Source organism: Zophobas morio, unplaced genomic scaffold, assembly GCF_036711695.1.
Source record: "Zophobas morio isolate AGI-343-1 ecotype UQ-CSIRO unplaced genomic scaffold, CSIRO_AGI_Zmor_V1 ptg000021l, whole genome shotgun sequence".
Classification (NCBI taxonomy): Eukaryota; Metazoa; Arthropoda; class Insecta; order Coleoptera; family Tenebrionidae; genus Zophobas; species Zophobas morio.
Window position 1 is genome coordinate 23,821,289 of NW_026972126.1, and position 13,255 is coordinate 23,834,543.

General features: G+C 34.6%; 2 protein-coding genes across 2 annotated transcripts; one reads left to right on the plus strand and one right to left on the minus strand.

Moving 5' to 3' along the window:
- Positions 1 to 3,453: 3,453 nt before the first annotated feature.
- Positions 3,454 to 4,628, minus strand: LOC135132526 (uncharacterized). The gene is made up of 5 exons (XM_064060649.1): positions 4,454 to 4,628; positions 4,236 to 4,400; positions 4,044 to 4,188; positions 3,636 to 3,994; positions 3,454 to 3,572 (listed from the first exon to the last, which is right to left on the minus strand). The coding sequence occupies exons 1-5, from the start codon at positions 4,474 to 4,476 to the stop codon at positions 3,455 to 3,457; spliced, it is 810 nt and encodes a 269-aa protein (XP_063916719.1). The 5' UTR covers positions 4,477 to 4,628; the 3' UTR covers position 3,454.
- Positions 4,629 to 10,251: 5,623 nt separating this feature from the next.
- LOC135132019 (heparan sulfate glucosamine 3-O-sulfotransferase 3B1) lies at positions 10,252 to 12,062 on the plus strand. The gene is made up of 4 exons (XM_064059932.1): positions 10,252 to 10,441; positions 10,682 to 10,846; positions 10,906 to 11,077; positions 11,137 to 12,062. The coding sequence occupies exons 2-4, from the start codon at positions 10,724 to 10,726 to the stop codon at positions 11,880 to 11,882; spliced, it is 1,041 nt and encodes a 346-aa protein (XP_063916002.1). The 5' UTR covers positions 10,252 to 10,441; positions 10,682 to 10,723; the 3' UTR covers positions 11,883 to 12,062.
- Positions 12,063 to 13,255: the final 1,193 nt, after the last annotated feature.

Here is a 13,255-nt window from a genome sequence, read left to right on the forward strand (position 1 = left end):
TACAAAAGTTTACCATTTTAAATGTGTTTTAAGTTTCTACGAATAAAAAAAGTCAGCACAATTGAGAGTTTTAGAGATTCTAGAGATTATGAAGTTTCTGGTGATTCTGTAGGTGTTAAAGACTCTGGAGGTTATAAACATTCCAAGAAATTCAAGGGTTTAGAGTTTAGCAATTCCAGCAATTCTAGATATTCTAAAAATTCAAGGAATTCTTGACGTTTTAGAGATTGTAGAGGTTCTGGGGATTCTCTAGGTACTGAAGATTCTGGAGATTCTAGATATTCTAGAGATTTTAAAGATTCGAGAAGTTCTAGGAATTACAAAAATTCTAGAGATTCTACAGATCCTAAAAATTCCAAGAAATCCACAGCGGTTCCAGCAATTCTAGAGATGCTAAAGATTCTAGAGGTTTTAAAGAATCTAAAAGCTCTGGAAAGTCTGGAAATGCTAGAAGTTCTGTTGGTTATAGAAATTCGAGGAATCATAGAAACTCTACAAATTCTACTTGTTTTAAGGGTTTTAGAAATTTTTGAGATTCTGAAAATTCTAGAGAAAATTATGGGAAGGCAAAAGATTCTGGATTCTAAAGATCCAGGAGATTCTAAAGTTTTAGAGCTTCTAGAGGTTCTGGGAGGTTATAGAGATGCTAAATATTTCGGAAATTCAAATGCTTCTAAAGACTCCAAGAAATCCAACTCAAGCGGTTCTAGTAATTATAGGAATATTCTAAAGATTCTGGAGGTTTTAGAAATTTTGAAGATTCTAAAGATTTTAAGAAATCCAAAGTTTTAGAGTCTAGCTGTTTCATTAATTTTAGAGCTTAGAGATTCTAAAGATTCGAGAAATTCCAGAAATGCTAGAAATTCCAAAGATTCTAGTTAGAGATTTTACAGATCCTATAAGTTCCAAGAAATCCACAGCCATTCCAGCAATTTTAGAGATTCTAAAGATTCTAGATGCTCTAGAGGCTTTAAATAATCTAGAAGCTCTGGAAATGGTAGAAGTTCTATAGATTATAGAAATTCGAGGAATTCTAGAAATTCTTGAGATTCTAGAAATTCTACATGTTTTAAGGGTTCTAGAAATTTTGGAAAATACTGAAAATTCTAGAGAAAATTATGGAGAGGCAAAAGATTCTGGATTCTAGAGGTTCTAAAGATTCAGGAGATTCTAAGGATTCAACAAATTCTAAAAATTTCAAAAATTCGAGAGACTAATGATGCTAGAAATTCTTAAAATTTTCTAGATTCTGAAGATGTTAAAGATTCTAAAGAGTTCAAGAAATCCAAAATTTAAGAGTTTAATGGTTCTAAAGACCCCAAGAAATCCAACTCAAACGGTTCCAGTAATTCTAGAGATTAGAGATTCTAAAGCTTCGAAAAATTTTAGAAATCCGAAAGATTCTAGAAGTTTTAAAGTTTCTACAAGTTCTAGAAATTTTAGAGATTCTAGAGTTTATGAAGATTCTGGTGATTGTGTAGATTCCAATAAATTCAAGGGTTTAGAGTTTTGCAGTTCCAGCCATTTTAGAGATTTTAAAAATTCTAAAAATTCGAAAATTTCTAGGCAGTCTAAAGATTCTGGAGGTATTTGAGATTTTGAAGATTCTAAAAATCCTAGAGATTTTAAGAAATCCAAAGTTTTAGAGTTTAACAGTTCCATCAATTCTAGAAATTTTTAAGTTTCTAAAGGTTCTAGATGTTTTAGAGATACTAGAGATTATGATGATTCTAAACATTTCAAGCAATTCAAGGGTTTAGAGTTTAGAAGTTCCAGCAATTCTAGAGATTAGAGATTCTAAAGATTCGAGAAATTCCGAAAATTCTAAAAATTCTAAAGATTCTACAGATCATAAAAGTTCCAAGAAATCTACAGCGGTTCCAGCAGTTCTAGAGAACCTAAAGATTTTAGACGCTCTAGAGGTTTTAAAGAATCTAGAAGCTCTGGAAATTCTGGAAATGCTAAAACTTCTGCAGATTATAAAGATTCGAGGAATTCTAGAAATTCCAGAGATTGTAGAAATTCTAAGGATTCATATTTTAAGAGTTCTAGAAATTTTGAACATTCTGAAGATTCTAGAGGTTCTAGACATTATAGAGAAAATTATGGAGAGGCAAAACTTTCTGAATTCTGAAGATTCTAGAAGTTCTGAGGATTCAAGAAATTCTAAAAATTGCAAAAATTCGAGAGAATAAAAAAGATTCTAGAAATTCTTGGAATTTTCGATATTTTGAAGATATTAAAAATTCTAAAGAGTCCAAGAACTCTAAAGTTTTAGAGTATACCGATTCCTGAAATTCTAGATATTGTAGTAGTTTTAGAGCTTCTAGTATAGAAGTTCTGGGAGATTCTAGAAATGCTGAAGATTCTGAAAATTCTAATGGTTCCAAAGACTCTAATGATGCTAGAAATTCTAAAAATGTTCTTGATTCTGAAGATGTTAAAGATTCTAAAGAGTTCAAGAAATCCAAAGTAATAGAGTTTAATGGTCCTAAAGACTCCAAGAAATCCAACTCAAGTGGTTCCAGTAATTCTAGGTACTAGAGATTCTAAAGCTTCGAAAAATTTTAGAGATCCAAAAAATTCTAGAAATTTTAAAGTCTCTACAACTTCTAGAGATTTTAGAGATTCTAGAGATTATGGGGATTCTGGTGATTCTGTAGATGTTAGTTAAAGATTCTGGACATTCTAAACATTTCAAGCAATTCAAGGGTTTAGAGTTTAGAAGTTTCAGCAATTATAGAGATTAGAGATTCTAAAGATTCGAGAAATTCCGAAAATTCTAAAGATTCTAGAGATTCTACAGGTCATAAAAGTTCAAGAAATCCACAGCGGTTCCAGCAACTCTAGAGATTCTAAAGATTCTAGACGCTCTAGAGGCTTTGAAGAATCAAAAAGTCTGGAAATGCTAAAACTTCTGCAGATTATAAAGATTCGAGGAATTCTAGCAATTCCAAAAATTCTTAAAATTTTCTAGATTCCGAAAATGTTAAAAATTCTAAAGAGTCCAAGAAATCTAAAGTTTTAGAGTATACCGGTTCCAGAAATTCTAGATATTGTAGTAGTTTTAGAGCTTCTAGAGGTTCTGGGAGATTCTAGAAATGCTGAAGATTCTGAAAATTCTAATGGTTCTGAAGACTCCAAGAAATCTAACTCAAGCGGTTCCAGTAAATCTAGGGATTAGAGATTCTAAAGCTTTGAAAAATTTTAGAAATCCGAAAAATTCTATAAATTTTAAAGTTGCAAGTTCTAAAGATTTTAGAGATTCTAGAGATTATGAAGATTCTGGTGATTCTTTAGATGTTTAAAGATTCTAGAAATTCCAAAAATTTCCAGATTTCGATAACGAAGCGGGCAGGAGGGGACTCAAGGTTAGGTCGGCGCGGTCTGTCAATTACGGCGTCCGGTCACTGCCAGCGCTGTCTTTTTTATTTTTTTAATAAGTGTTTAAAAATTACAAGATGGGTATATTTGTGTTATAAAATTTATAAAACGAGACGTCGCCATCCGAGTTCAGAGCAAAAACATTTAAATTGTCTTCGTCAACATTGCTTGCATATTCTTCACTTGTACTAAATAATAATAATAATAATAATGATAATAATAGAAGTGTTATCCATTATCTTGTAACTTACCACACAATTAAATTAAAATTTTCAAATTTTTCGCGACAAGTCGGCATATTCACGTCAAAATCAGCCGCTTTTTTCAAACTATCCCTTGCTTGAAAAGTCTTTGGCGCATTTTGCCTCAATTTTTCCAAAACTTCAGTTGCTTGGTCTACATTTTCATCTATTTTTGCAACTTTTGTGGGAGGTCCATCTTGTTCCTCTACTTCTTCTGTCTGTCTTGAATTTTTTAACACAGGAGTCTTCAATTTACACCCATGCAAAGCCAGCTGTTTATACGCCAAATATTTCTTCAAGCACCTAATATTCTTGTACGCCTCCTCAATCCCCATAGGAACGTCGTTACAAACCAACTCCAACTTATTCTACAACCAACAGTTTTCACACATTCGAACACACACTAGGCAACATTACTATTTCCAAGAGAAACAGCGCCTCTTCTGCGTTCAAGAATTTCCCGTCTTTGTTCTGGACCCCGAAATTGGCCAACGCGCCCACGATTTTGGTCACTTTTGCCTGGTTTTGGAGTGGTAGCCATTCAGCAACGCCTCGGGCGACCCTAATTGAATAAAAAATTAATCCAAATATGGCAACATTGCAACAAACCTTCTGTCAACTCGGTTGTGCTTCAAATAGTCTTCTTTGTCTTTGAAGAACTTGTCTTTGCGGCATTCCTCATCTTCGGTCAGTGGGGACAAAAATAACTTTGAACCAAATAATTCCAGTTTTTTCGTGATGGGGTTGTTGTGGTCGCTTATGTATTTTTCGGCTCTATGTACAATTTTGTTTAGGTTGTGTATGGATATTTGTATTGTTGTACTCACAGTTGCCGGATTTCGGAAGTCATTTTTAGGTTATGTTTATGTTACCACGAGCGTATAATTAATGCGACGATTGACGTCTACTCTACGATGTACCAAGTTTCTCATGAGGAAATTTGCAAAATCAACCTTAAGTTGTTTACTACAAAAAATTACAATTTTAAACCTATTTTGGGTTTTTTATTAAGTCTACACATATTAAGAAAAACAAAGCAAAATGTAACCCCGCCCACCCACCCTATCTCAATTGTGATGATTTTCTTTATTCGTCGTGAGCCAAGGGGGCGGAGCTTAACTGCAAACTCCTTATTTCTCTACGAGAAATTAAAAACACGTTGTTGAGTATCGTGTCGTTCAAAGACTATTACGTATATTAAGAAAAAAATAAAGCCAAAGATTAGGCCACACCCATACCAGCCCCGATCTCAATTCTCGATTGTGACGAATTTTTCTTTCGTTGTCAGATCGAGGGGCGGAGCCTAATTGCAAAATCCATATTTCCTTATGAATTTTGCAATTAGGCTCCGCCCTATAATTGCAAAATTCATATTTCCTTTAAAGTTTCTAGAGGTTTTAGAGATTCTAGAGATTATGAAGTTTCTGGTGATTCTGTAGGTGTTAAAGACTCTGGAGGTTATAAACATTCCAAGGAATTCAAGGGTTTAGAGTTTAGCAATTCCAGCAATTCTAGATATTCTAAAAATTCAAGGAATTCTTGACGTTTTAGAGATTGTAGGGGTTCTGGGGATTGTCTAGGTACTGCAGATTCCGGAGATTCTAAATATTCAAGAGATTTCAAAGATTCGAGAAATTCTAGGAATTCCAAAAATTCTAGAGATTCTACAGATTCTAAAAATTCCAAAGAATCCACAGCGGTTCCAGCAATTCTAGAGATGCTAAAGATTCTAGAAGCTCTAGAGGTTTTAAAGAATCTAGGAGCTCTCTGGAAAGTCTGGAAATCCTAGAAGTTCTGTAGGTTATAGAAATTCGAGGAATTATAAAAATTCTAGAGATTCTACAAATTCTACATGTTTTAAGGGTTTTAAAAATTTAGGAGATTCTGAAAATTCTAGAGAAAATTATGGGGAGGCAAAAGATTCTGGATTCTAAAGATTCTAAAGGTTCTAAAGATCCAGGAGATTCTAAGGTTTTAGAGCTTCTAGAGGTTTTGGGAGATTCTAGAGACGCTAAATATTTCGGAAATTCGAATGGTTCTAAAGACTCCAAGAAATCCAACTCAAGCGGTTCTAGTAATTCTAGGAATTAAAGATTCTAAAACTTCGAAACATTTTAGAAATCCGAAAAATTACAGAAATTTTAGTTTCTACAAGTTCTAGAGATTTTAGAAATTCTAGAGATTATGAAGATTTTGGTGATTCTGTAGATGTTAGTTAAAGATTCTGAAGATTCTAAAAACTCCAATAAAGTCAAGGGTTTAGAGTTTAGCAGATTCTAGAGATTCTGGAGGTTTTAGAGATTTTGAAGATTCTAAAAATCCTAAGATTTTAAGAAATCCAAAGTTTTAGAGTCTAGCTGCTCCATCAATTCTAGAGATTAGAGATTCTAAAGATTCGAGAAATTCCGGAAATTCTAGAAATTCTAAAGATTCTAGTTAGAGATTCTACAGATCCTAAATGTTCCAAGAAATCCACAACCATTCCAGCAATTTTAGAGATTCTAAAGATTCTAGACGCTCTAAAGGTTTTAAAGAATCTAGAAGCTCTGGAAAGTCTGGAAATGCTAGAAGTTCTGTAGATTATAAAAATTCAACGAATTCTAGAAATTCTAGTGATTTTAGAAATTCTACATGTTTTAAGGGCTCTAGAAATTTTGGAGATTCTGAAAATTCTACAGAAAATTATGGAGAGGCAAAGGATTCTGGATTCTAAAGATTCTAGAGGTTCTAAAGATTCAGGAGATTCTAAGGATTCAAGAAATTCTAAATATTTCAAAAATTCGAGAGACTCTAATGATGCTAGAAATTCTTAATTTTCTAGATTCTGAAGATGTAAAAGATTTTAAAGAGTTCAAGAAATTCAAAGTTTTAGAGTTTAATGGTTCTAAAGACTCCAAGAAATCCAATTCAAGCGGTTCCAGTAATTCTAGGGACTAGAGATTCTAAAACTTCGAAAAATTTTAGAAATCCAAAAAATTCTAGAAATTTTAAAGTTTCGACAACTTCTAGAGATTTTAGAGATTCTAGAGATTATGAAGATTCTGCTGATTCTTTAGATGTTAGTTAAAGATTCTGGAGACTCTAAACATTTCAAGCAATTCAAGGGTTTAGAGTTTAGAAGTTCCAGCAATTATAGAGACTAGAGATTCTAAAGATTCGAGAAATTCCGAAAATTCTAGAAATTCTAAAGATTCTAGAGATTCTACAGATCATAAAAGTTCAAGAAATCCACAGCGGTTCCAGCAATTCTAGAGATTCTAAAGTTTCTAGACGCTCTAGAGGTTTTGAAGAATCTAGAAGCTCTGGAAATTCTGGAAATGCTAAAACTTCTGCAGATTATAAAGATTCGAGGAATTCTACCAATTCTAAAAAGTCCAGAGATTCTAGAAATTCTAAGGATTCATGTTTTCAGAGTTCTAGAAATTTTGAAGATTCTGAAGATTCTAGAGGTTCTAGATATTCTAGAGAAAATTATAGACTATCGAAAGGCAAAAGACTCTAGATTCTAAAGATTCCAGAGGTCCTAAAGTTTGAGGAGATTCTAAGGATTCAAGAAATTCTGAAAATTCTAGAAATTCTAAAGATTCCTGAGATTCTACAGATCATAAAAGTCCCAAGAAATCCATAGCGGTTCCAGCAATTCTAGAGATTCTACAGATTCTAGACGCTCTAGAGGTTTTGAAGAATGTAGAAGCTCTGGAAATTCTGGAAATGCTAAAACTTCTGCAGATTATAAAGATTCGAGGAATTGTAGCAATTCTAAAAATTCCAGAGATTCTAGAAATTCTAAGGATTCATGTTTTCAGAGTTCTAGAAAATTTGAAGATTCTGAAGATTCTAGAGGTTCTAGACATTCTAGAGAAAATTATAAAAAGGCAAAAGATTCTGGATTCTAAAGATTCCAGAGGTCCTAAAGATTGAGGAGATTCTAAGGATTCAAGAAATTCTGAAAATTCTAGAAATTCCACAGATTCTAGAGATTCTATACATCATAAAAGTTTCAAAAGATCCACAGCGGTTCCAGCAATTCTAGAGATTCTAAAGTTTCTAGACGCTCTAGAGGTTTTGAAGAATGTAGAAGCTCTGGAAATTCTGGAAATGCTAAAACTTCTGCTGATTATAAAGATTCGAGGAATTCTAGCAATTCTAAAAATTCCAGAGATTCTAGAAATTCTAAGGATTCATGATTTCAGTGTTCTAGAAATTTTGAAGATTCTGAAGATTCTAGAGGTTCTAGACATTCTAGAGAAAATTATAGAAAGGCAAAAGATTCTGGATTCTAAAGTTTCCAGAGGTCCTAAAGATTGAGGAGATTCTAAGGATTCAAGAAATTCTAAAAATTCCAAAAGATCGAGAGGCTCTAAGATTCTGGAAATTCTTGAAATTTTCGAAATTCTGAAGATGTTAAAGATTCTAAAGAATCCAAGAAATCCAAAGTTTTAGAGTTTACCGGTTCCAGAAATTCTAGATATTTTAAAAATTCTAGATGTTCTAGCGGATTTAGAGCTTCTAGAGGTTTTGGGAGATTCTAGAGATGCTAAAGATTCCGAAAATTCTAATGATTCTAAAGACTCCAAGAAATCGAACTCAAGCCGTTCCAGTAATGGATTAGAGGGTCTAAAGCGTCGAAAAATTTTAGAAATCGGAATAATTCTAAAAATTTTAAACTTTCTACAAGTTCTAGAGATCTTAGAGATTCTAGAGATTATGGAGAGATTCTAAAAGTTCCAATAAATTCAAGGGTTTAGAGTTTAGCATTTCCAACAATATTAGAAATTCTGGAGGTTTTAGAGATTTTGAGGACTCTAAAGACACTAAGATTTTAAGAAACCCAAAGTTTTAGAGTCTAGAAGTTACACCAGTTCTAGAGATTAGAGATTCTAAAGATTCGAGAAATTCTGAAAATTTTAGAAATTCTAAAGATTCTAGAGATTCTACACATCATAAAAGTTCCAAGAAATCCACAGCGGTTCCAGCAATTATAGAGATTCTAAAGATTCTAGACGCTCTAGAGGTTTTGAAGATTCTAGAAGCTCTGGAAATTCTGGAAATGCTAAAACTTCTGCAGATTAAAAAGATTCGAGGAATTCTAGCAATTCCAAAAATTCCAGAGATTCTAGAAATTCTAAGGATTCATGTTTTAAGAGTTCTAAAATTTTGAAGATTCTGAAGATTCTAGAGGTTCTAGACATTCTAGAGAAAATTATGGAGAGGCAAAAGTTTCTGAATTCTAAAAATTCTAGAGGCTCTAAGGTTTCAAGAAATTCTAAAAATTACAAAAATTCGAGAGACTAAAGATTCTAGAATTTCTTGGAATTTTCGAGAAGATTCTAAAAAGTCCAAGAAATCGAAAGTTTTAGAGTATACCGGTTCCAGAAATTCCAGATATTGTAGTAGTTTTAGAGCTTCTAGAGGTTCTGAGAGATTGTAGAGATACTGAAGATTCTGAAAATTCTAATGGTTCTAAAGACTCCAAGAAATCTAACTCAAGCGGTTCCAATAAATCTAGGGATTATAGAAGAGAAAAATTCTAGACATTTTAAAGTTACAAGTTCTAGAGATTTTAGAGATTCTAGAGATCATGAAGACTCTGGTGATTCTTTAGATGTTACTTAAAGATTCTGGAGATTCCAAATATTGCAATAAATTCAAGAATTCAGAGTTTAGCAGTTCCAGCAATTCTAGAGACTCTAAAAATTCTAGAAATTTCAAAAATTTTACGGATTGTAAAGATTCTAAAGATCCTAAAGATTTTAAGAAATCCAAAGTTTTATAGTTTAGCAGTTCCATCAATTCTAGAGATTGGAGATTCTAAAGATTCGAGAAATTCTAGAAATTCCAAAATTTCCAGAGATTTTAAAAATTCAAGAGATTCTAGAGGTTTTAGAGATTTTGGAAATTCCAAAGATTGTTATTCAAAGAATACCATGTATATTAAGAAAAAATTAAAGCCAAAGATTAAGCCCCACCCATATCTGCCCTGATCTATATACTAATAAAGTTTTCATTCGTTAACAGGCCTAGGTGTGGAGCCTAATTGTAAAATCCATATTATCTTACAAAAATTTACCATTTTAAATGTGTTTGTGAAAAGAAATCTGCACATATTAAGAAAAGAACGCAAAATGTAGCCCCGCCCACCCGCCCTATCTCAATTGTAATGATTTTTTTTTATTCGTCGTGAGCCCAGGGGGCGGAGCTTAACTGCAGTTTTTTTCTACAAGAAATAAAAAACATGTTTTTGAGTATCGTGTTGTTTGAAAACTATGTATATTAAAAAATAAACAAGCACCACCCATATCCATCCTAGCTCAATTGTAACGAGTTTTTCATTCGTTGTCAGGCGAAAAGGTGGAGCCTAATTGCAAAATCGATACCGCACTACACGTATTAAGAAAAAAGGGCAAAATGTAAGCCTTTGTATGTAGTTATAATACCTATTTTTTTTGAGACGAATAGCAATAAATCTTGTTGATCGAGAACTATCTTTAACAATGCATAAGTACTGACAGAAAGCTACAGTATAGAAAATGAAGGCAGCTATTTAAAATATGAGCGTCTCGGACATTTTTTCGCCGGTATTTTAAGAAAAATATCGGTCATGCGCGCCGTCACCGCAGCCACTTCCGTGTTGACAACAACTGCGTTGTTGACATTTCCCGAATTCTTTGAGGTTAAGAGCCGTCAAGGGTCAACAAAAATGGGAAAAGAATACAAAATTATCACACATTAAAACAGTGTTGCAGAAAACCTCCAAAACAACATGAGCAGCACTACTTTAATTCAGGAAATGCGGACACAATGGCATCTGACATGTAAGTTTACGTTATGCAACGAATAAAAACTTTATTTATTAATTGTGCTCGCACAACACAAAGTTTGAATTTTTTTCTTGTTGTTTTTATTTTGTGTTCGTTCGTTCTCAGTGAGTGCCAATTATTTTTAGCAAAGTTATCAAAAAAATACAATTGCGTTGTGTATAGTCGGTTCCGTGCAGAAATCCCCCGTTAGGGATTTTTTTGTTATAGAGATTAATTTAATTTTTTTTGTTGCAGATTAATTATGATACTGTACACTTGCAGCGACTGTAATTTCCAATGGAAATACTAATTTCGAGAAAAGTTATTTTAGCTCTACTTACCTTGGCTGCCATATCTTTTTATATCAGCTATACATTCAACACATGTCTAGTCAGTAGCATAGCCAAAGCATGGCCCAAAGTAAGTATTTTCGGTTTATTATGAAATAAGGCAACTAAATAAATAACAATTCGATTCAGTGGCGCCATCATCCGGTAGTACCAAATGAAAACTCCATAATTCGCTATAGGACCTCTGTTCGTGTAGTTCCGTTGCTTGACGGTAACGAATCAGACATATCGCCGAAATATAAGTTTTTTCGCGAACAGGGTCTGCGTCCCATGCGACAACTTCCAAGTGCTTTAATTATAGGTAAGTACTACCAACCCTACACCAACAACAACAAAAAAACTAAAAAAACTGTTTCGTAGGTGTAAAAAAGGGCGGTACTCGCGCCCTCCTCGAGTTCATCCGCATCCACCCCGACGTGCGCGCCGCCGGCAGCGAGGTGCACTTCTTCGACAAGAACTACCCGCGCGGCTTCCAGTGGTACCGCCAGCGCATGCCCCCCACCCTCGAGGGCCAGCTCACCATCGAAAAAACCCCATCGTACTTCATCACCAAGGAGGCGCCCCGCCGCGTGCAGCACATGAATCCCTCCACTAAACTCCTCGTCGTCGTGCGCGACCCCGTCACGCGCGCCATCTCCGACTACACCCAAGCCGTGTCCAAGAAGCCCGATATGAAGCCCTTCGAGCAGCTCGTCTTCCTCAACAGCTCCATCGGCAGCATCGTGGACACGTCCTGGGGGCCGGTCAAACTCGGGATTTACTCGCGCTATCTGGCCAGGTGGCTCAAGTACTTCCCGCTGTCGCAGTTCCTGTTTATTAGCGGGGAGCGGCTGGTGGTGGACCCCGCGGTGGAGCTGAAGAGGGTGCAGGATTTCTTGGGGTTGAAACGGGTGGTGTCGGAGAGGCACTTCTATTTTAACTCGACGAAGGGGTTTCCGTGTTTGTTCAAGAGCGAAGGGCACAGCACTCCGCACTGCCTGGGGAAGACGAAGGGCAGGAATCATCCGTACATCGACCCGATTATTGTACAGAGATTGAGGGATTTTTATAGGCCGTTTAATATTAGGTTTTATCAGATGACGGGGATTAATTTTGGGTGGGCCTGAGGAGCAAGGGCGCACCAGACCAATGTCAATTTACTTACGTATACCTCTTGAGAAGACTCGGTTTTGTTATATGTGATTTTGTTGTGAAGTTTGTTTTGTTTTTGGAAATTTGCCTAATCGTTTTCGTATGGGTTTTACTTACACTATTGTAGCTTTTTATTAAATTTTTGAGGGTTGAAACAGAGTTTTTTTTACCTGATTTCCTTATTTTGACGATTGGCGTAGTAGTAAAATAGTGGCTACGTCATCAAGATCGTGATTGGCTGCTGAAAAAGCGCGCCAACTTCAAAATCGCTGTCCTGTTTATTTATATTCTCTCAAATAAAAGTACGATTTCTTAAATTATATCAACAAGTATTTCTCATTATAATAAATTTACATAAACCCCCATCAAAAATACAAACTGCCCTAGCCATCAATTTTGTCAACTACAGTAATTACTAATTACCCTCTAAATTATACTCCCTCGAGTAAAAACGCACTAATTACACGTCAGTTTCACCAAGAAACTTTGTTTAAAATGTTATTAACTACCTACTTTAGGTGGTAATTACTCCTTCCCTCCTGTTTGTGACGCGTCAACTTTGAAATTAATGTCAAAATTAAAAACACAAAAAAACTATAATACTGTCCTTTTCGTAAGAGCTTTCCTCATAAACTTTTGAACTATTTTGACATTTAAAACCACAGTTTGTTTGTTCGCTACGATAACATTTTCAAACTATCAAACTGGAACGAATTTCTCCAAATCAACATAAATTATTTAAAAAAAAACACCAAACACCACCAGCTTCTGCTCACTTATTGTGAAGATCTGAACCAGATTATGGGATTGTTTTTAATGACGAAAGTCGTAGCGGCTTTTTTTTAATGTGACTTTTATCGCGTTCGGTCTCATAACGGCGATTTTATTGTCTTTTATCGTATGAGATTTCTTATTTCTTAATTAAATCAAAATATGGAACTGTGTATACAGTTGGCTTGTCATTTTGGGCACTCTCTCCTATTGGCTACTCAAACGTCAAAGTTTACAGCGTCATCGCATCGCCGTACTTAGTATAAATTATATTTCAGAGAAGCGGAACAATTTAATTAGCATGATTGTAAGTGTGTCATGCACCGATTAAGGTGTTTCGGTGGTGGTGAGGTAATTTAATTTGTGATGTGTGTGGTGCGGAAAAATTTGCTACAACAATGAGAATAATTTGTTATCGTGGTGCTTGTGTTGGGTGAGATGATTTCTCAAAGTGTCGTGTATTTTTTTTTTTTTTAGTTCAGTAAGTAGCACTGTAATTACCCGTCACAAGGTGCGAATTTATTTAAATAATTGTAAATTTCAGCGGAACAAAGTTTAACGAGGTGTGAACACCGTA